Source organism: Lampris incognitus, chromosome 8 (assembly GCF_029633865.1).
Source record: "Lampris incognitus isolate fLamInc1 chromosome 8, fLamInc1.hap2, whole genome shotgun sequence".
In the NCBI taxonomy this organism is placed as follows: domain Eukaryota; kingdom Metazoa; phylum Chordata; class Actinopteri; order Lampriformes; family Lampridae; genus Lampris; species Lampris incognitus.
In genome coordinates, this window is record NC_079218.1 from 53,991,895 (window position 1) to 54,014,824 (window position 22,930).

General features: G+C 42.1%; 1 protein-coding gene across 1 annotated transcript; it reads right to left on the reverse strand.

Moving 5' to 3' along the window:
* Positions 1 to 251: 251 nt before the first annotated feature.
* LOC130117149 (proteasome assembly chaperone 1-like) lies at positions 252 to 22,496 on the reverse strand. The gene is made up of 7 exons (XM_056285304.1): positions 22,339 to 22,496; positions 21,787 to 21,887; positions 18,625 to 18,770; positions 13,264 to 13,326; positions 10,345 to 10,543; positions 1,200 to 1,330; positions 252 to 397 (listed from the first exon to the last, which is right to left on the reverse strand). The coding sequence occupies exons 1-7, from the start codon at positions 22,455 to 22,457 to the stop codon at positions 320 to 322; spliced, it is 837 nt and encodes a 278-aa protein (XP_056141279.1). The 5' UTR covers positions 22,458 to 22,496; the 3' UTR covers positions 252 to 319.
* Positions 22,497 to 22,930: the final 434 nt, after the last annotated feature.

Consider the following 22,930-nt stretch of genomic DNA (forward strand, 5'->3'; position numbering starts at 1 on the left):
AGGCCTATGAAATCATATTATATCTCGATATATTGAATTGTAACCCCTGTATCGTGATACGTATCGTATCGTCAGATTCTCACCAATACACAACCCTCATTTTTGTGTGTTTACAATTCATCCTTTTAACACCCACAAGCCATCAGTGATGGCCCTAGTGTTCTGAAAAGACTTTTAGTTCCTTGTTTTATTTCCATAACAGAGCAAAGAGCTCAAATTGTAATAAAAAGTAGACCGAGAGAAAACACAGGTATATTTTTTTATTAGAATTGTATTTTCATACATAACATACAAACCTTATTTACAGCCATGGGAACATTTAGATATAAAGATTGCTCTGAACGTCACTGGTTTTGGCAAACTTGGACAGGACATCTGCATTTGGACCTACATCCAGCTGGAGGAAGAAGAGCAACAATACGAGTTTGTTGAAAGCAATGTTAACATGATACTAACCAATGCAATAAATAGATTAATTCAGAGAAAACGTTAAGGGAAAGTATTTTCTAACCCTAAATTAAAACAGGGTTTTCACAACTTTTTGAACTTAAGCTAACTGACCAAAAAGTTTCAACAGTTTAGAAGAGCATTAAAAAAAATGAGGACAATCCATTGAATAGTTTAGAAATTACAGGAATTGCAGATGTGTGTCGCCTTTGGAAAAATTACTGACAGACTCAAAGACTGAGTTTCTGTATTTTTTAGTTCCACTTCCAAATGAAACAACAAAGGCAGCAAAATCACAAATCTCTCGATAATTTAGAACTCAAGGCACATTAATTCCTATTGATTCTTACTGAAAGCACAGAACATTTCTATGTGCACATGAACTGGGAGCTCACATAAGAACACAACTCTTAGTCAACAGAACGCTGCCTCACAAGCACAAAATCTCCAGTTAGCGGAGAACCATAGAACTGCATGTGGAGTAGCGCCTCATGCTTTAAACAAACATGCGCAACCGAAACCCTAAAGGGGCGTCCTGATGGACGACCTAGGTGTGAGGTGAGGTAATGTCACTGTCTCGGACGCTGGCTACACTGCGGCTGCTGGCAAGTAGGAAAACTCATTATTGGTTTCATTGTTCTCACAGATCATGTTGACAATATCAAATAAATAAATTAAAAAAATACACCAACCTTATCCTTTAAGTATATCTACTTAACTTTCTGTAAGTAGAGTTTTAAAATGTAACTCACCTTGATAATTTTGTTAAGGATGGTCAATACAGGCTTGTAGGCCTCCATGGTGGTGGAGTCTGGTCTAATAACATCACTGTAACACTGATAGGCAACAGCGGGGATATGATGGACCTGGCAGTGGCTGAGAACTGAGGAAAATGAACAAAGATTTTTCATGCTATTTCACCTCACAGCAACAATGGATTGATGCATACAAATCAAATGGGTCAACATTAGTACTGAGATTTTACAACCCATATATGAGGTCTGTCAAGTTAATTCCAAATGCAAAATACTTAAGATAGGGTGTCTATTTGGCTTAGCCTGAACGCACAGTCTGGGGGTTCAAATCTCCTGCTGCATGTCATCACCATCTCCTCTACCTTATAGGTTTTGTGTATCTTCACTACCCTACCTAATAAAGGTTAATTGACCACAAAAATTTTTTTGGGAAAAAAAACACACCTTTGATTAGCCTAACCAGACAAATCAAGGTGATTTGTTGAATAATCCCTAGTTGATTTCTCAATCAAGAGGAAATAGCAGGTTAGAGGATGGTTTTAAGGTTTTAGAATATTGAGAAATTGACTGTGTATGTGAGGAAGAATCATTGCCTTTGAACACACACACACACACAAAGTATATACAGTTAAGGTCAAAATTATTAGCCCCCAAGGAACTATGGAACATTTCCCTAAAATTCTGCCCAATGTTTGCATCATTCATAAAACTTTACATAGTAAAACATTAATCAATGTTAAGGCCCCTGTAACAGAACGGTTTCCTTTCTCTGGTATCAGGACAATGACCTCAGCAAAGATAGAGTAGTCAGGAAAATGGAGGTCAAGCTTACCAGTCACAAGACTACTAAGACTTTCTCCAGACCCATCTCAAGAGTGTATTCTTCTCTTGTCTCCAGAGGATTAGATTATGTAAATGTGTATTGTGGCAATTTAAATAATGCCAGATGGGGAGTGTAATGGAATGGTTTCCTTTATTTTTAGAGCCTCCCTGCCACTAGCGGCATAGTTCCATAATCAAAGAGATACACTTCCACAATATATTTCCTACAGCGAGCCACAACCACAGTGGAGGTGTAACCCAAAACCTGCACCTACTGAAAACACCACCAGTGACCTCGCCAGGTTCCTAGCAAAGAGCCAGCTGGTAACTGGAGGACTGACTGAGTTTGATGACAAGCTGGCGAATTATCTCAGCTGGAAGGCTACCTTTCAGAGTACCATTGCAGACCTTGGTCTTACTGCCAGTGAAGAAGTAAACTTGCTCATCAAGTGGCTGGGCCCAGAGTCTTCAGAACATGCTAGAAGGGTCAAAGCAGTCAACATACGTCATCCATCTGTTGGTTTAGGTATGATCTGGACAAGACTCAAAGAATACTATGGCTCAACAGAGGCAATAGAAAGAGCATTGTTCTATAGAACAGAGAACTTCCCAAAGCTCTTCAGCAAAGAACCTCAAAAGCTCCGCGAGCTATCAGACTTGCTCTTAGAACTGTCAGCTGCAAAGCTAGATGGATATTTACCTGGTTTAAGTTACCTCGACACAGCCAGGGGAGTAGGTCCAATTGTAGAGAAGCTACCCTTTCACCTCCGAGAAAAGTAGACAACAGTTGGGTCAGCATTTAAAGAAGAGCATAGAGTGGCCTTCCCACCTTTCTCTGTCTTTTCTGAGTTTGTGCAGAAAGAGACCAGAGCAAGGAATGACCCAGGCTTTACAACAGCTTCTATCTCCTCTGTCAGCTTCAAGAAAGAAAAGCCCCTCGGTAATTACAACAGACAGCCATCAGTTACGGTGCACAAGACAGATGTATCAGCAGAGGTAACCACAAAAGTAGAAAGGGTAGTTGAAGATCTAAACAGACACTGTCCTATACATCACAAGCCGCACACACTGAAAGGATGTAGAGGTTTCAGGATGATACTGCTTGAAGACAGAAAGAAGTTCATCAAAGACAACAACATCTGCTACCGTTGCCTTGCATCCACCAGTCACCAGGCAAAGGACTGTAATGTCACCACCAAGTGTGTGGAGTGGGAGAGTGAGAGGCACTTGGCAGCTCTTCACCCTGGCCCAGCACCACAGACAACCGAGCCCCTCTCTGGCCCTAAACAGCATGGCGGGAAGGAAGCAAGCTCATCAAAGCTGGATGTTACAGCAATGTGTACAAAGGTATGTGGAAATGGATTCACAGGAAAATCCTGCTCGAAGATTTGCCTTGTGCATGTCTTCCCTGAAGGTCAGCGACACAACAGCAAGAAGATGTACACAATTGTGGATGACCAAAGTAATCTGTCCCTAGCAAAGACTGAGTTTTTGACATGTTTGACATTCAAAGCACAGTTGAACCATACACCCTTGAAGACCTGCGCTGGCGTAGTAGAAACATCAGGTAGAAGAGCTTGTGGCTACACAATGGAGTCAGTAGATGGGAAAACGAGTTTTCCTCTCCCTACGCTCATTGAGTGTAATGCTATCGCTAACAACAGGGAATAAATACCCACTCCTGAAGCTGCACTACACCACTGCCATCTGAGGTCAATAGCTGCTGAGATACTGCCCTTGACCTAGATGCAGACATCCTCCTGCTCATTGGACGGAACCTTCTGAGAGCTCACAAGGTGAGAAAGCAGCTCAGTGGCAGAGACAATGACCCATACGCACAGAAGCTTGACCTGGGCTGGGTTATCATAGGCGATGTGTGCCTCAGCAGTGCTCACAAACCAACTAAAGTGAGGGCTCTAAAAACGCATGTATTAGATAATGGACGCCCAAGCCTTCTCACCCCCTGTGACAGCCGCATCAATGTGAAGCAGAACTTCAGTCTGAGTTACTCGAAAGCCACTCCCCATCAACTTCAAGCTTCAAGCCCATACTCAAGACCCACTGAAGAGAGTTTAGGAGAGACAGTCTTTCGCTGCACTGATACCGACAACCAGATTGCACCATCTGTCGAAGACATGCTCTTTCCTGAAGAAGATGGAAGGAGTCTTCAAAGATGAAACTAACAGCTGGGTCGCCCCATTACCATTTCGCAGCCCTAGACGTCTACTCCCAGACAACAGACCCTATGCCTACAAGCGGCTTATGTCTCTTCGACGACAGCTGGACAAGAAGGAAGACATGAGAGAACACCTTGTCGAATTCATGCAGAAAATGCTCGATAACAATCATGCAGCGCTGGCACCACCTTGTGACAAAGATAAAGAGAGATGGTATCTTCCCACTTTCGGTGTCTACCACTCACAGAAGCCTGGTAAAATTCATGTGGTGTTTGACTCGAATGCACAGTTTAATGGAGTCTCTCTCAACGACTTGCTGCTTTTGGGGCCAGACCTCAACAACACCCTTTTGGGTGTGCTTCTCCGCTTCCGAAAGTAACCTGTTCATGTCACAGCAGAAATAGACCAGATATTTTAATGTTTTGTTGTTCAGAAAAATCACAGAGATTTTCTTCGCTTTCTCTGTTATCTTGATAATGACCTCAGCAAAAATAGAGTAGTCAGGAAAGTGGAGGTCAAGCTTACCAGTCACAAGACTACTAAGACTTTCTCCAGACCCATCTCAAGAGTGTATTCTTCTCTTGTCTCCAGAGGATTAGATTATGTAAAAGTTTATTGTGGCATTTTAAATAATGCCAGACGGGGAGTGTAATGGAATGGTTTCCTTTATTTTTAGAGCCTCCCTGCCACTAGCGGCATAGTTCTATAATCTTGAGTCTTTTGCCTTCTAGTGGCATAGATAAGTACCGCAGTTTCAGCTACTTCCTTTTCCTGTGATAACAAGAAAATTGTGTGACAACACAGCAATATTCATGCTCCATCATTAGCCATCACCTAGTTTCTACCACTTTGAGTGGCAATATCTGTAAGCAAAGCTATTATCCACCATTGCTAGAATCTTTATTTTGAAGTATTTTTTACATATTTGCCACAGTTTGTATAATTTTGGTAACATGTATGACAGCACATTTTAATGATGGCATTCAGGCTATACTTTTGATGCTAGTGTAAATACAGTGTTCAATGCTATACCTGATTAGTTACAACTTACATTTTATTCCTGCAAAGAAAATGTTAATTTTATACTTACCTGTTTCCTGAAAAATAGAGGATTAGTTATCCTAACTGTAACTCTACATTGAGTAAGCTATTTTGTATTGTATACTGATGTATGCTTTTCTGTATGTTTATTTTCAGTTTCACACTTCCTTGTTATTAAATCCCGTCCATATACAACACTGGTCTGTTCCTTGGAGGATATGATGCAAGGGAGAGTTTAGCTGGCTGTAAAACCTAATATAGGACAAGAGTCACATTGGGTGTAGCAGTACAGCCCCTATTTGGTACATTTTGGAATGTAAAATAAATCTTCAGGTTTGCTTTATACCAAATGTAGTGAAAATTGAGGTGGTCAAAATATTAGCCCCCATGTGATTTTTTGCTTTCAAAACACACCTGAGCAATCAATCAGCATTGAACTTTACTTAAGGGACTCGAATGAACAGGGCTAGTAGCATTTGAACACTCGACTGAGAAGGCCTACTCTTAAATTTTTGGTAAGAAGTAATTTCATCATGCCAAAAAGTAAAGAAATCAGTCTGGAACTCAGAAAGAAGACAGTGGATGCTCAGCTTAAGGGGGAAGGCTATACTGTCATTTCCAAGCATTTCACAGTGTCTAGAACAGCTGTGCGTTGCATCATTGCAAAGCACAAGGAGACAAATTCTGTTAGAAACAAACCTGGGCGTGGTCAAAAGTGCAAGATTTCAAAAACTTTGGAGAGGAAAATAGTCAGAGATGTCAACAACAATCCCTGTATCTCTGCCAAGATGATTGTTGCTGAACTGGCCCCTTCTGGACTTAATGTTTCAAGGAAGACTGTTGTGAGGGTTCTTCATTGTGGTGGGCTTCGAGGTCATCGTCCCAAGAAAAACTCCATTGCTCACACAGTGGCACATCAAAGCCAAACTTAAGTTTGCCCGTGAACATTTGAAACATGGGCATGAGTTTTGGAAGGCTGTCCTTTGGTCTGATGAGACTAAATTTGAGCTGTTTGGGCACATGGATGTTGCTTTTGTTTGGCGAAGGAAGGGAGAGGCCTTCAACCCTAAAAACACAGTTGCCAGAGTTAAACATGGTGGTGGGAGCATAAAGCTGTGGGGCTGTTTTGCTGCTTCAGGCACCGGAAACCTTGTTCGGGTGCATGGGATCATGAATAAAGACAATTAAGATGACATTTTGAAGGATAATGTAAAGAAATCTGCTGCCAGTCTAGATTTAGGTCACTGCTGGGTCTTCCAGCAAGACAATGACCCGAAGCATACATCCAAGTTGGTCCAAAACTTTTTGAAGGACACCAAAATGAAGTTCCTGGAGTGGCCCTCTCAGAGCCCAGATCTCAATCCTATTGAGAATCTGTGGTGGGAGCTCAAGGTTAATGTCCACGCTGGAAAACCACACAATTTGGATGAGCTGGAACAATTTGCCATGGAAGAATGGGCTAAGATCCCTCAAGAGACATGTGCCAACCTAGTTAGGAACTACCATAAGAGGTTGTTGTCATCAGTTATGAGTCAGAAATGTTACACTATTGACTATTAATTGTCAGAGGGCTAATCATTTTGGCCTTGCCATTTTTGTTTTTTCTTGTTTCGATTCAGCGCATCAGTAAAATATCTTAATCAAGTTTAGTGGAGATTTTCTCTTTGTTGTTTTGGAAGCAATTAAACTATAAACACTTTTGGTTATGGTCGTTTCCATGGAAAAGTTAAGGGTTTTGTTTGATTTCATAAAGGGGGCTAATAATTTTGACCTTAACTGTATATCAGGAATCAGCAACATTTATCTGTCGTTTCATTTCATGTTTCCCCCAGCCCACAGCAGTGTCCACACAAGACTGCTGACTTAATTCAATCATTCAGATATACAAATAAGAACACATCACTTTTTTTCCATTTCATTCATTAAAAAAGGAAAGAGCTTTTCATTTGTCTATTTATTACATTGGAAAAAACTTTGTATTTTCTTATACAATTAAAATCATTTTGAATGCAGTCTTATTGCCTATAGACTAATAAAACTGACAACTGTTCAGCTTAGCCCAAACTTTCCCTGTGACTTACTCAAAGCATACCCCTCAAACAACCTGGCTAGATGTTAGTGTCTCTTGCGTTCTAGCTGGGTGAGGATTAGAGGTGCTACACTCACATTAAGTGTTGGATGTCCCAAAGCTTTTTGCAAAACAAGAGGGAGGTCATTCTGTTTGGTTCATCAGTGAAAGCTTTACTCTCAGTTCCAAAATCCAGGTAAGTAGGAAGTGGTGACAGGGCATTTGTAACTAGAGCTGCTAAGTTGTGGAATGAGCTACCCTTCCCATTTTGTAAAGTCACCTGTCTAGCCTCATTCAAACTTTGCCTTAAAACATCCATCCATCCATTATCTTAGCCGCTTATCCTGCTCTCAGGGTTGCGGGGATGCTGGAGCCTATTCCAGCAGTCATTGGGCGGCAGGCGGGGAGACACCCTGGACAGGCTGCCAGGCCATCACAGGGCAGACGCAGACACACACACACACACACACACACACACACACACACACACACACACACACACACACACACACACACACACACACACACACACACACACACACACACACACACACACACACACACACACACACACACACACACACACACACACATTCATTCCTAGGGACAATTTAGTATGGCCAATGACCTGACCAAATGTCTTTGGACTGTGGGAGGAAACCGGAGCCCCCAGAGGAAACCCACACAGACACGGGGAGAACATGCAAACTCCAAGACAGAGGACGACCCGGGATGACCCACCAAGGTTGGACTACCCCGGGGCTCGAACCCAGGACCTTCTTGCTGTGAGGCGACCGCGCTAACCACTGCACCACCATGCCGCCCTGCCATAAAACACGTCTTTTTAAACATCAATCAATCAATGAAGTTGCATTTTATATATTTTATGTTTTATCCGTTTTCAGAACCTCAGAATTGCATCTCTGCTCGTGGCAGATGATGTGGCTTTGTTGGCTTCATCAGAATGTGACCTTCAGCGTGCACAGGGGCGGTTTGCAGCTGAGTGTGAAATGGCCGGGATCAGAGTCAGCACCTCCAAGTCTGAGACCATGGTTCTCTACCAGAAAATGGTGGATTGCTCCCTCCACTTGGGGATGAGTTGTTGCCTCGGGTGAAGGAGTTCAAGTATCTCTGGGTCTTGTTCATGAGTGAGGGTAGGATGGAGTGGGAGATTGACAGGCGGATTGGTGCAGCATCAGCAGTAATGCGGACGTTGTACCGGACCGTTGTTGTGAAGAGGGAGCTGAGCCGGAAGGCAAAGCTCCCCATTTACCAGTCAATCTTCGTTCTAACCCTCACCTATGGTCATGAGCTTTGGGTAGTGACCGAAAGGGTGAGATCGCGGATACAAGCAGCTGAAAGGAGTTTCCTCCGTGGGGTGTCTGGGCTCAGCCTTAGAGACAGGGTGAGGAGCTCGGACATCCGGAGGGAGCTTGGAGTAGAGCCGCTGCTCCTTCACATCGAAAGGAGCCAGTTTAGGTGGTTCGGGCATCTGATTAGGATGCCTCCTGGGCGCCTTCCTTTGGAGGTTTACTGGGCACGGCCAACTGAGAGGAGACCCCGGGGTAGACCCTGAACAAGCTGGAGGGACTACATGTCCAATCTGGCCTGGGAACGTTTTGGGATCCCCCAGGAGGAGCTGGAGGGCGTTGCTGGGGAGAGGGACGTCTGGAGTGCCCTACTTACAGCTTGCTGCCACTGCAACCCGACCCCGAACAAGTAGCTGAATATGAATGAATTAACATTTAATAAATTTTATATTCTTAAAATATATTTTAAACATGCTTTTAACTGACATGCCTTTTATTAATTTTACCATATTTTTCATCTTATTCTTGTATATATCATTTTGGTTTATTTTTGCTTTTGCTTTGTCTCTATGTTTAATGTTTATGAACAGATGGTATTTCATTCTTAATTCAACAATTAATTCTTTTTATCGTTTAAGGACTTTGTAATACTGGTTAGAAATGTGGTACACAAACACCTATCATGAAAGCCAAAAGCCACTTTATTTTGTCATTGTGCAGTTATAATGAAACGTGTTTTCTGCATTTAACCCATCCTATTGTAGAGGAGCAGTGGGCAGCTGCAGCGCCCGGGGACAAACTCCAGTTCTTCTTTCCATTGCCTTGCTCAGGGGCACAGGCAGGACTATTAACCTTGACATGCATGTCTTTTTTGATAGTGGGAGGAAACCGGAGCACCCAGAGGAAACCCACGCAGACATGGGGAGAACATGCAAACTCCACACAGAAAGGCCCTGGGACGGCCTGGGGTTCAAACCCAGGACCTTCTTGCTGTGAGGCAACAGCGCTAACCACTGGGCCACCATTATAATCATTATCATTATCATTGGAGAAGGATAATGTCTATCTCACTGACAAGCTCAAAGTTACATGTTCTTGTTTGTTCTCTTACAAGTGCAATCCTGAAGGAAGTGCCTTCTGGACTGCAGCCCTGGCATTCAATACCTGTAATGTAAAGTTTATCATGTGCAGCTTTTGTTGAGATTGTGTAAGGGAGGTGTTTGTTTTTTTTTTTTATTGAGGCCATACTTTTCAGTTTAACAACATTCCAATGAAGTATTTGGCTATCCTTAAGACCATTATTACTGTATGCTAAACAAATGTGTCCCTGTTTGACATATATTTTCAAGACTGCCAAAATCGACTCCCTTGTCACAGCTGATAATTTGTAGGCTATGGGACAGACACACCTACAACATGGGGAGCTGCTAGTTCACCTCTTTGGAACTCTGAAATAAACGTCAAACTTGGCATTCAATTTAGTGACTTACCTGTTTAGGTAGTTTTTGAAATCTGAAGGGTAATAACTTCAGGGTTATTCAGGGTTACCCAATTTCCCCTAAGGGATGAATAAAGTATTTCTGATTCTGATCCGACTCTGGTTAAAGTGATGCCATGTTTGCATTATCTTGTCTGTCCTATGTCTCCCTGATCAAATCCCTTCTTTGCGTAATAAATTCTGAAATGCAAGATGATTTTGTTCAGTAGAATGAAATGTTTTATACCTGCGGCTGGAAGTCCACTGACTATATTAGGCTGCTCAAGCAAGGGGCAGATGATCTTTCTTTTGGAAACACTGGTCTGAAGACAGCGCAAGAACAGGCCCATGCTGTCACGGAGATAGTCTGATGTCATGTAATCAGCTGCAAGGCTGTCCGACAATACAATCACATTCAGACCTCTTGGCTGGAGACAACCAAATACCTGCAAAACACAAACACAAAAATATCATAACACAAAGCCCACTGAAATACAATGCAACAACAATACCTTATACGCTACTACCTATTTTTTGTAATATAGTTGTGTATATGGCTAAAAGAAATCCATCCATCCATTATCCAGGCCGCTTATCCCCACTGGGGTCATGGGATGCTGGAGCCTATCCCAGCAGTCATTAGGCAGCAGGCGAGGAGACACCCTGTACAGGCCACCAATCCACCACAGGGCCGACACACACCCACATACACAGTCACACCTAGGGACAGTTTAGTGAGGCCGATTCACCTGACCTATGTGTCTTTGGACTGTGGGAGGAAACCAGAGCACACGGAGGAAACCCACGCAGACACGGGGAGAACATGCAAACTCTACACAGAGGATGACCCGGGATGAACCCCAAGGTTGGACTACCCCGGGGCTCGAACCCAGGACCTTCATGCTGTGAGGCGACTGTGCTAACCACTGCGCCATATCTTGGTACATTTGCAGGTAATCTACTGCTAATTTGTCATCGACTGCCCTGCATGGGTGTAGGGCAGTGGGGAATCCAAAAGTTGTATGCTGTTCAGCAGATGATCAATTTCTGTTACTTAATTTTTTCACCAAGTGAAGCCATTCAACTCTTTTACACAGCTGTTCAGATAACACTCTTTACAATGGAAATCAGTGAAAATACCCATTTACTGAAATTTACCTTCCTACCTACACCGTTAATGCTACATCACACAGGAACACATTTCTTGAATGTTTTTTTTCTCAATTTCAGCATGTTGGAAAATGCTGCAATTAGGCAGCCATGAAAATAAAACAAACCAGTTACTGCAAAAGAAGGAAAAATATATTAATCTCCCAATAAATGGCTGAAATATGCAAATATCCAACTGATTCCAGAGAAGGGCCAGGGACGTTTTGCCCGATTTGTTGAATGAGACAACACAGGATGAATATAAAAAGTCTAGCACACCCATGTTATAATGGCAGGTTTTTGGGATGTAAAAAAAAGAAACCAAGATTGATCATGTCAGAACTTTTTACACCCTTAATGTGAAATTGCAACCAATAGAAATAAAGTAAAAACAATCAAGAAACCTTTTAGAAAAAAATAAAAATACAAAGCTAACAATAACCTGGTTACATAAGCGTGCACACCCTCTTATAATTGTGAATGTGGCTACGTTCAGAATTAACCAATCATATGCTCAATAGTAGTTAGTATTTAAATAACTACTAAATATGGGAATAACTAATTAATTAAGTAAGGGTATTCAAACCAGCGATCCCCTTGTTGGCAGGCGACAGAATAGACTGCTACACTACCCGAATGCCGGCAACCAGGTTATTCTAGGAATTTCCCCCACAAGTTTTCAGTTTGTTTTTCACTTGAATGTTACAGGTTGTAATTTCACATTAAAGGTATAAAAAGTTCTGACATGATTTATCTTGGTTTCATTTTTTTACATCACAAAAACCTGCCATTTTAACATGGGTGCATGTGTAGACTTTCAGCCATCATTTATCTGCAAATTTCCTTTACAACTTATTTCACTGAATACTGACATAATTGGACACAGCTGAGTCGGAGACATCGTCCCTGGTGCCTAGCTTGACATTTCAGCACAATCTAGTCGCAAATAAGTGAATTTCAGCTAAGTGATGCTTCTGTGGTTATGACTGTGTTATTACAACCATGGACAGTCATAGACTTGGTTATGTGATGCGATAAGAGTCACAACCCTCCAACTATGCCCTTCTACTTCCGTTGAGCAGTATTTGAGCGAGAGATGTATTGAAAGAATGTGAATGGATACAGTTGGAGGAACAGCACAAAGTTACATTTGTATTTTTCAGTAGTTCGAATTTGATAGTGCTTTTTTTTTTTTTGCTTGATTTTCTATAGTTTTATAGATAGTTCATAGCATTAGCACTCTTTGCTGCAAATTGTGCAAAGCTTCCTTAGACCTTCCCTGGAATCAGCTGGACATTTGCATATCTCCTCATTCATTTACTTGGAGACCTGTTTTGCCTTTGTTTGCGGTCGCTGGTTTTACTTCCATGGTAGCCTAATTATAACATTTTTCTAACATACTGAAGTTGAGAAAAAAAAAAGAAAAAAAAAAACAACATTCAAAATGTGTGTTCTTAGTGGTGGCATCCAGGTAGTGTAGCGGTCTATTCCATTGTCTGCCAACATGGGGATTGCCGGTTCGAATCCCCGTGTTACCTCCGGCTTGGTCGGGCATTCCTAAAGACACAATTGGCCGTGTCTGCGGGTGGGAAGCCGGATGTGGGTATGTGTCCTGGTCGTTGCACCAGCGCCTCCTCTAGTCGGTCGGGGCGCCTGTTCAGTGGGGAGGGGGAACTGGGGGGAATAGCATGATCCTCCAACACGCTATGTCCCCCTGGTGAAACTCCTCACTGTCAGGTGAAAAGAAGCGGCTGGCGACTCCACATGTATCGGAGGAGTCATGGTAGTCTGCAGCCCTCCCCGGATCGGCAGAGGGGGTGGAGCCGAAATCAGGATGGCTCGGAAAATAGGGTAATTGGCCAAGTAAAATTGGGGAGAAAAAGGGAGAAAAAAAAGTGTGTTCCTGTGTGATGTAGTGCTTAGTGTAGGTAGGAATGTAAGCATTTTTCAGGGATTGTTCCAAATTGATGTCATGACAAGGTGGCTCTATAACTTCTCAGTACATCTGTTGTCTTACCTTTTCAGTCCACTGAAACAGCTGATCCTCTGCAATGTAGTCAGTGATTTTGCACATCAAAACCTTCAAAGGGAATGCAAAAGAAGCTTCTATTTAATTACAGCATTCTGTCAACAACTGACAAAGTCCTGTTTCAGATTAGGGTTGGGTATCATTTGGATTTCATTAATCTGATTCTCGAACACAGTTCTTCTCAACTCCTCGTTCTAATTCTTACAGTTTTGAAAATGAAGCAAACATTTTTCTTAGGTATAAACTATTACCTCGATATAGTATTGGGGTTTTAAGATGTTGGTCATCTCCCTAGAATATTATATTTACCACACCATAGTATCTTCTTTTTTCCTAATTAAATTCTTTTATTCGGATATGGCAAGAAGATATTGTAAAACACAGCTGAATTCTGAGTACAGTGCAATGCTGTACATCCACATAATTTTCCAAATTCAAAATATACAAAAATATTCAGAAAATGAGAAGAACCAAATAGAATAAACAACTAGAAGCATGCACTCAGTAGAGTACCGAACTCCGCCAGGCCTATAGCCCCTTCTTCCATGCTGGGTCTTAGGAGACAAAGCAACCCTTTTACCACCTACCAGGAGAAAGGAAAATACGGAGGCACTCCCTGCATATTCTCCTCTCCTCCGGTGCCCGGACTTTGGTGAAAAACAAGCTGCAGAGTTTGCACTCAATTGCGATATAAAACAAGGTTTTGAATCACCGCAACCACGAGAGGTTCTTGATCATACACTGTATGATCAAGTGTAGGGATGCACCGATACCACTTTTTTTCAGACCAAGTACAAGTACTTACATTTGGGTACTTGCCAATACCAAGTAACCGATATGAGTACTTAATACCATTACAGTTCTAACAATGACTTTGAAAAGATGTTTTCTTTTCTTTTCATCAGAGTTTCCTCACTTTCTGACTGCAACAAATTAAATACACAACATGATGCACAGGATGCTGTTGCTGACATTTTAATATTCAACTTTGTGTTTACCTGAACAAGCATGCAGTGCAGGGTTTAGAAAGGGAAGGAATACTACAGAGCAAATTTCTAACCTCAGAATTCTGTGTGAAAAATACCTACAACACCAGCAACAACTGTGCTACATTTTCATTGATTTCAAAAAGGCGTTCGACAGGGTCTGACATAAGGCATTATGGGCCACCATGAAGAAATACAACATCAGACCAAACCCTGTATGAGTCATTGAGCAACTATATGACAAAGCAACTAGTGCAGTGTACTACAACGGGGCGATTGGAGACTGGTTCCGCATGACAGTAGTCGTCCGTCAAGGTTGCTTGCTCTTGCCAACTCTCTTCAACATTTTCCTGGAGAGAATAATGACAGATGCGCTGGAAGACCATGAAGGAACGGCCAGCATTGGGGGGGAACAATCACAAACCTCCGTTTTGCCAAATACATTGACAGCCCGGCCAGTAATGAACAAGAGCTGACAAGCCTGGTTGAACTCCTTGAAAACACATCAATGGCATACGGCATGGAGATCATTGTCAAAAACACCAAACTAATGACTAATAACACCAATGGCGTTACCGGTAACATTCAGGTCCATGGTCAGACACTCTCGACAGTCAACAAATTTAAATATCTCGGGGCCATTGGCACAAATGAAGGGTCCAAACCAGAAGTCCTTTCCCGCATTGCACAAATGTCTGCGGCACTCACAAGGTTAAAACCAATCTGGAAAGACAAAAACATTAGTACCGGGTCTAAAGTCAGATTGATGTGCTCACTAGTCATCTCCATCTTTTTATACGTATATGAAATTTGGACACTCACAGCAGATCTCCAAAGAAGAATAAGCGCAATGGAGATGAGGTGCTACAGAGAGATTCTAGGCATCTCATACAGAGCCCATATTACGAATAACAAGGTGAGAAGAAAGATTACACAAGCCACTGGAACACATGAAGACTTGTTGACAATCGTCAAGAAGGTAAAACTGAAATGGTATGGTCACATCTCGAGAAGTTCCGGCCTTGCCAAGACCATCCTGCAAGGCACAGTGAGGGGCAGGCAAAGACGAGGAAGACAGAAGAAGCGATGGCTATGTAACATCAGATAGTGGACAGGCCTTGACTTTGCCAACTTACAGAGGGCAGTTGAGGACAAACACAGATGCGAGGACTGGTTGCGGATTCAACAGTGGTGTCCCAACGACCTCTCGAGAGGTTATGGGATAGAATAGGATAGAGGATAGGAACAAGCATGGCACTGCCACACATTTCACTTAAACGTAACCTGTAACACATTCAGTGGATTTCAGTGCAACACACAACTATAGCAGAACAACTGAAAAGATATGCTATTATATGTTTAGTGACATGCACAGACACAGTATGTCACGTAGGCGGGGCAGAGCGAGTTTTTTTACCTGCTACACCAGCTGCATAGGTGTTGCTTACCAGCCATGTTTTCTGCTTCACTGCATGCACATTGAGTTTTGCAAAGTGATAATGCAGTTGGTTTTGCAGGGTTTGGGAGTGTAGGCTATATTAACTGGTTTTAACTACAGGATCATGGCTACACAGATTGATCGACTGATTTATTTTAATGTGCAATGAATAAAAAACCCACTAGGTTGCATTGCTACATGGCACTGCCTCTGGTACAACGAAGTATTATTTCAATAATTTTTAAACAGATGGTACTTGTTTTTTTACACGGTTCTATTACGTTTTTACCTGTTGAAGCAGAAATGAAGAAGAAAACATGGCTGGCACGCCACCACACTTTCTACTGCCCACGCTACAGCGCAGATGCTTTTGCCCTTGCTCTCTGCTTTGCTCTTTGATTCTCCAAGTTTTCCTACTTTTTTGTTACTTTTTGCTGCTTGTCCCTGAGCAGTACTCAAATCTAACTAGATTTGTACAAGTTTTTCATGGTTTTCACAGAGTTTCACAGATTTCATCTCTTTGAAGAGAAGAGATTGTCCACAGCTCTGTGGCTGAAATGAAACGAGACCCGCTGCCCTTAGGAACCAGACTGGCTTTTCTTTTTGGGGACTGTTTTCACTTCTGATCATGGAATGTAAGGAATTAATGTGGATAAATTGACGTTTGGGGCACTGGAACATATTAACTAGACTGAGGCTTCAAAAGACGTCTGAAGGTACTGACATTCACGTAGGGGTGACAACCCAATGCAATAATGAATAATGTTAACTGAATGTCAGGGAACAACTTGACAGAATGAAGTTGAAGATAGCTTTACAGTACAATAGGAGAGACCCGAAATAACAGCAAACAGTGATCCTATTCAGGGAGGTAATGACATTCACTTAGGGATGACAACCCACTGACAAATGAAATAATGAATAATTTCAATTGAATATAAGGAAACAACTTGTCAGAAACAAGTTGAAAGAAGCTGTGACTACAATAGGAGAGACCCGAAATAACAGCAAACAGTGATCCAGCGAGGAGCAGCTCCAAGGTCTGCAATTCCTGTTTTGCCCAGCTTCAGGAAGAACTAAGTGTACTCAAAGTGCACAGCTACTTTATGTGACTCCAGTTGCCCGCAGCCATAGCCTGTCGCAAAAACAAAGGGCAGATAATACTCTTAACAAAATAAATTTAGCGTTACTAAAAATCAGGTTTTTGACAGGAAAAACATTTTTAATCAATGATTTTATCATCAAGCACATCATCAATTTTATGTTTTTAACTGAAACTTGGTTAGACCAAGATACAGTGCCTTGCAAAAGTATTCAACCCCCCTTGACAGTCATCACTACTTTCTGGATTATAAAAGATACTCACACATCTGTTCCTGAACAATATTATTTTTGTGAACCCATAAGCTCTAACACCATGTTCCCAAAGCCAAAATAAGTTATGTTTTGCTGACTTTTTATTAATAAATTAAAAACTAAGGGGCATTCGGGTGGCGTGTTGCCTATCAACACGGGGATGGCTGATTCGAATCCCCGTGTTACCTACGGCTTAGTCGGGCGTCCCTACAAGACACAATTGGCTATGTCTGCGGGTGGAAAGCCGGATCTGGGTATGTGTCCTGGGGTCGCCGCACTAGCGCCTCCTGTGGTTGGACGAGGCACCTGTTCGGGGGGGAGGGGGTACTGGGGGAAATAGCGTGATCCTCCCACGTGCTATGTCCTCCTGCTGAAATGCCTCACTGTCAGGTGAAAAGAAACGGCTAATGACTCCACATGTATCGGAGGAGACATACGGTAGTCTGCAGCCCTCCCCGGATTTACAGAGGGGGGTGGAGCAGCGACTGGGACAGCTCGGAGAGTGGGGTAATTGGCCAGATATAATTGGGGAGAAAACAGGAGACGAAAAAACATGTTAAAAAATAAAACAAAATAAATAAAAACATTTGTCTCTGCCAACTTTTACATTGTGTGCCCCAAACACGTCTGTATTTGTAACAAGGAAAAAATGAGAACAGCCAAATAAACCAAACACAAGTCATTACACCCAGGGAGACCCATCACTGAGGACGTCACGGTCACTGCTGTCTTTGTTCTCACCTTGTCATACTCTCATCATGATCAAGAGTTGTTCACATTTCCAATCATTGGAACCCTTGCTTTTGCCAAGTGATTGAGTTTTTTTTGGTGAGGCATCAAAGTGGGCCCTTGGCATGGTGTGTTCACTCAATCCGTCAGACTACAGTGTGTGGGAGATCCAAAACTCTCTACAAAGACAATCATCACAGAAGAGTTTTGCTCAGCTCTCTCGTTCACCCCGTTGGTACTTCTGTTATTCCTTCTTGATCATCCCTCCTGTTCAGTTAGTCTAGCTGGACTTGAAGCTTCAGCAGTTCAGTCATAGCTACCTCCATAGTCCATTATAGTTGATCCGGTTTTCTGCCTTCTCAGTTCTTTTGTTTGTTTTATTTAATTTCAAATGTCTCTGAATTACACACTTTTGTCTGATGTGTCTTGGCTGTTTAAGTATCATGCCAAGCTAGCGTAATTTGTCTCGTCTTCAGTTGCTCATCACTGTCTTCCAAACAACAGCCAGCTGGGATCGAACAACCCACTACGTGTTCATGCTGCATCTTCCACTGTGTTCCTCTCTCTCGCCTTAGTCATAACCAAACCCTCTTATATGTACTGTATTCTGATCTCAGCCTTCAAGTCCGAGTTTGAGTGGGTTATTTTGGACAAACTGTTCACAGACTTGGTGTCTTTGCCACCATCATGTTGCAGGCTACAACAGCAGTCGATGTCATCATCATATTTATATAACAGTAAAGTGTAAATAATTCAATAGCTAACCTTGTGTCAGTTTCAGTCATTTAAAGACTTGTTTACAAAGCTTATTTTGTAACTACTGTTCAGGGAATCACTTACTGAAGGATCCTCTACATGTCTGTAGAAAACGCCTGTTGGCTGCTCACTAGTTTGTCCGACTCTGGTCGAAGTCCTCTCGTTCCAAAGCGTTGCATGTCCTATTGCTTTCCAGTTCTCCGTTTTCACAAAATACGCTGACAAAAAACCTGGAGAGAAAAGACATTGGCCTTTATCTGTACACAAGCATGAAAAACTAAAGCTGCTGTAAAGTTAGGAGAAAAGGTACACAACCATGATGAAATATTAAAACCCCTTTTAGCATCCCCTGGACAAAGAGGATGCTAAAGGATTGAAACTGACAAACTGAAAAGCATCAGATTTTATGAATTATAAATTCATCTATCAACAATCATTTACTGTATATTCACCAGTTTTTTGCTTACATGCAAGGTTTTGTGTGTGTGTGTGCAACGACAAATATTTCTGTCACCTTCATTAACTGAGGCAACATCTTGTCATAGATCTAACCATAGGTGCTGTTCACTGGGAACATATCCTCACCAGTTTTTGAAACACTGGATCGTCTCCCAACTCCTTTCTAACAAACCTGCATTGAGCAGTGATTGTAAGCGTTCCTTACAAATAATAAAATGCCTGCCAGACAGGGTTGCCCAAGAAGAATATGCAGGTCAACATCAGTGGGACAAAGGAGCTGACAGTTAGTACTCAGTTATGGCCAATGCAACCATATCCTGTATTTATATTGTTAACCCAAAGATTTTTCATATCCTCAAATATTTCCTAATAGTAAATATATATTCTCATTTCAATCAATTCCCACTTATATTTGGGACAGCAGTAGCTCAGAAGGTAGAGCAGGTCATCTGGTAACTAGACGGCAAATAAACGGTCCTCTCCCTTCCCTCAATACCTACGGTGGATGTGCCTTTGAGCAAGGCACCTAACCCCCCCCCCATCAAATGCCCCAGTGAAGCTGCTCAGTGGCCATCAGTGATGACTGTGGTTGTAACGGGCAGCTCCCAGCTGTGAATGTGTGAAACTGTCTTACAATGCTGTGATTGCAACCATTCCCCAATCCTCTGTGAATACTACACATGGCCACTGAAACTCTAATTAATGGTCACGGTAATTTGAATGCGAAACTAATTGCTGTTTTCGGTCATTTTGCCACCGTATTGTTTATAACGGTGAGGATACCTGCAGTCAGTTTGAACTGAAGAGGTCATTTGAAAGGAGCCGATATGCGGAAGGAGCTGATATGCTTAAGTGCTGGGACGCCTTTCCCGAAGGAGGGGGGTAGTGTAACGTGTATGGATAAGTAGACACGTTGGCCCTTGGCTAAGGGGTCGGACCCTTTAGTCGGGCGGTCAGCGATGTTTCCCACGGCGCGGAAGATACGGGTTCGCGTTCCGGCTGTGGCGGTTCCCGTACTGCCCCCCGAACTTGCTACATTGGTTTCAGAAGTGGGATGGTGAGACTGTAAGGCCATCGGAAGTACCTGCTGCCGCTTGGAAAAATGATCTGTGAGCATGGAGTGAATTTCCATTTTTATGCTGATGATACTGTTATATTTATCTGTAGCACCAGATGACCCCAATGCTCTCAATCCCTTGATGAATTGTCTGTCTAGTATTAAACAATGGATGAGTGAAAATTTTCTCAAATTGAACGAAGACAAGACAGCAATTCCCATTATAGGCACTAATGCACAGAGAGAAATGATATCAAGTAGAATGGGAAGTCTGGCTGTACAGACTAAGACTGTAGTAAAAAACCTGGGTGTCATCATTGACTCTGAGTTGGATTTTAAATCACATACCAACAATGTTACAAAGATTGCCTTTTTTCACCTAAAGAATATTGCTAGAATTAGACCCTACCTCTCCCTGGAAGATGCCAAAAAGGTGACGCATGCTTTTATCTCTTCGCATCTAGACTATTGCAATGCACGTCTTACTGGTTTACCCAAAAAAAAAGTATCGATAGGCTGCAACTAGTACAGAATGCGGCAGCAAGGGTCGTAACAAAAACCAGGTTGACAGAACACATTACCCCAGTTTTAGCATCTTTACACTGGCTTGCTGTAGCATTGAGGATTGATTTTAAAATTATTTTACTTGTGTTTAAAGCTCTACATGGTTTAGCACCCTCATACCTATCTGATTGCTTATCTGATTATGTTCGAGCTGCTCTCTTAGATCCTCTGGTGCTGGCCTGCTCAATGTCCCTAGAATGAACTACAAAAAGTATGGCGAAGCAGCATTTTGTTTTTATGCACCGACGGCTTGGAATAGACTCCCCCAACAAATAAGACAAGCAACGTCCATAGATAGTTTTAAAATCGGCTCAAGAGCCATTTTTATGCTCTTGCTTTTAATTAATTCCATTTTATTTCTTTTACTCTTATTTTTTATCTTTTACTGTGGTTTTATTTCTTGCCTTGTTTTATGTCTTTTGCCTAGGTCTGTGTTTTATTACTGTTAACTTATTTTATCTGTATTGTTGTTGAATTTTATTGTTTCCCTTGTTTTGAATGTAAAGCACTTTGAGCTGCATTTTTTGTATGAAAGGTGTAATACAAATAAAGTTTATTATTATTATTTAGATGAGTGATGAAATAATAAATGTTGTGTCCAGATGAACTGATTCACCTTTCTGTGACTGCCTTACCTGGATTAAACAGCTGCTGAATGAAAGTGTGTAGTTAGTTGTGGGCTTTGCTACTGCACGACCACGTGGCTATGTTTTCCATGTTTTGGCCTGTTCACTACAAATTGCATATCATTTACATTACGCCCGATCATTTTCATCACAGTGAACAATAAGTCACCTTTATTTTACATTAATCTTACGTTATCTTTGCGGGACAATGCAAAAGAGAGGATTGATCTGAGAAGTTTGCTGGGGCTTTTTAAAAAGCGATTGGCGAAGATCTGCACTCTACTGAGCGCGGTCCTCTGGTTAATCAACCTATTTGCGCTACAACTGGCTGGGAAGCCTCAGTGCTTCAGAAAGCCTAATTTCGCGATCACTATGGTTTGGCAAAGTAAGGTTAAAAAGTACAGCTAGATCGTTCTATGTACACATCACATTATTGTACATGTATTACTAAAATCCAGTAGCTCTGTAAGCGGTTCTACATCTACACCTATGTATTGTTGTAAAATCTGGCGCGCTAAAAAGGCCATAGAAGATACTTACTTGCAGCATTATGGCCCACTGCTAGGATGAAGTCTGAACACTGAAGAAAACGGCCTCCTAATGCCTGGCTGTCCTCGGAGTACCATGACAGATGCACCTCCCTAAAGACATCAGTGATGTGGGTTAGGGAAGACTGCGAGAGACTGGCTTATCTAAGCACTCTATCAATTAACCTGAAGATACAAGGTTAAAGAAAAAAAGAAAAGAAAAGAAATTTAATGAAGTCTCTGGTAAAGAACTGTCAAGATTTTTACCATTCATTAAAAACAGAATCAAAACTGTTTTCAGGGCCGCTACACTCAAAACGAAAGTGCCGAGATAAAACAAAACTTTAGCATCTTGATGAACGTTGAACGCAGGTCAAGATTCACATATTCAGTTCGTCTACGTTTACCTGCTGTACAACGATAACCTCACACTTCGGGTTGACAAAACTGCTTATATTAATAAAAACAAAACGTCGTTTACTAACTAACCTAACTAACTACGACTTTCCAGCATGGGTTACTCGCCTCTAACAGCAGTTTTAGCAAACCTCAGCTTGGTTACTACCTCTTTTCCTGCACTTCTTGGCGAATTTGTTCGTCCTCATCGTTTCCGTCCAGGTCCTCATCGTATTCTTCGATAGCGCGTGAGTACACAGACTGAACTTCCCCGAAAAACGTCGCCATTGATACTGCGCTAGCGTCCGTGAAAGCGGCAGTAACGCTGTTTGTCACTTCCCCATCCGTACCGGAAATTTGATTTGTTCTACGCATGTGCGAAAATGCGTCTGGGTTTAACTTCTTCTTCTTCTTCTTCTTCTTCTTCTTCTTCTTCTTTTTCTCCGAGAGCCTAGGTACGGTGTAGCGCATTGCTTCCTCCCACTGATGTAGAATCGTCATTGCTACTTTTGCCCTTTGAGACGTTGTATATGGCTATACGGATCTGTGGTTTTGAGGAAGTGTACTACTTCACTAACTCTCTGTTTTTAAAGCACCCCGTCCCAAAGCAGTGTTCTAAGGGACATTTTTCTTATTTCTAATTTGCCCAATTCCATGAACAAAACTCTCATTTCCCTGGCATAGCGCGGACAATGCATCAAGACATGTTGTACAGACTCCAGGACTGTTCAATGACACAGTCACTGATCTACAAGGACCAC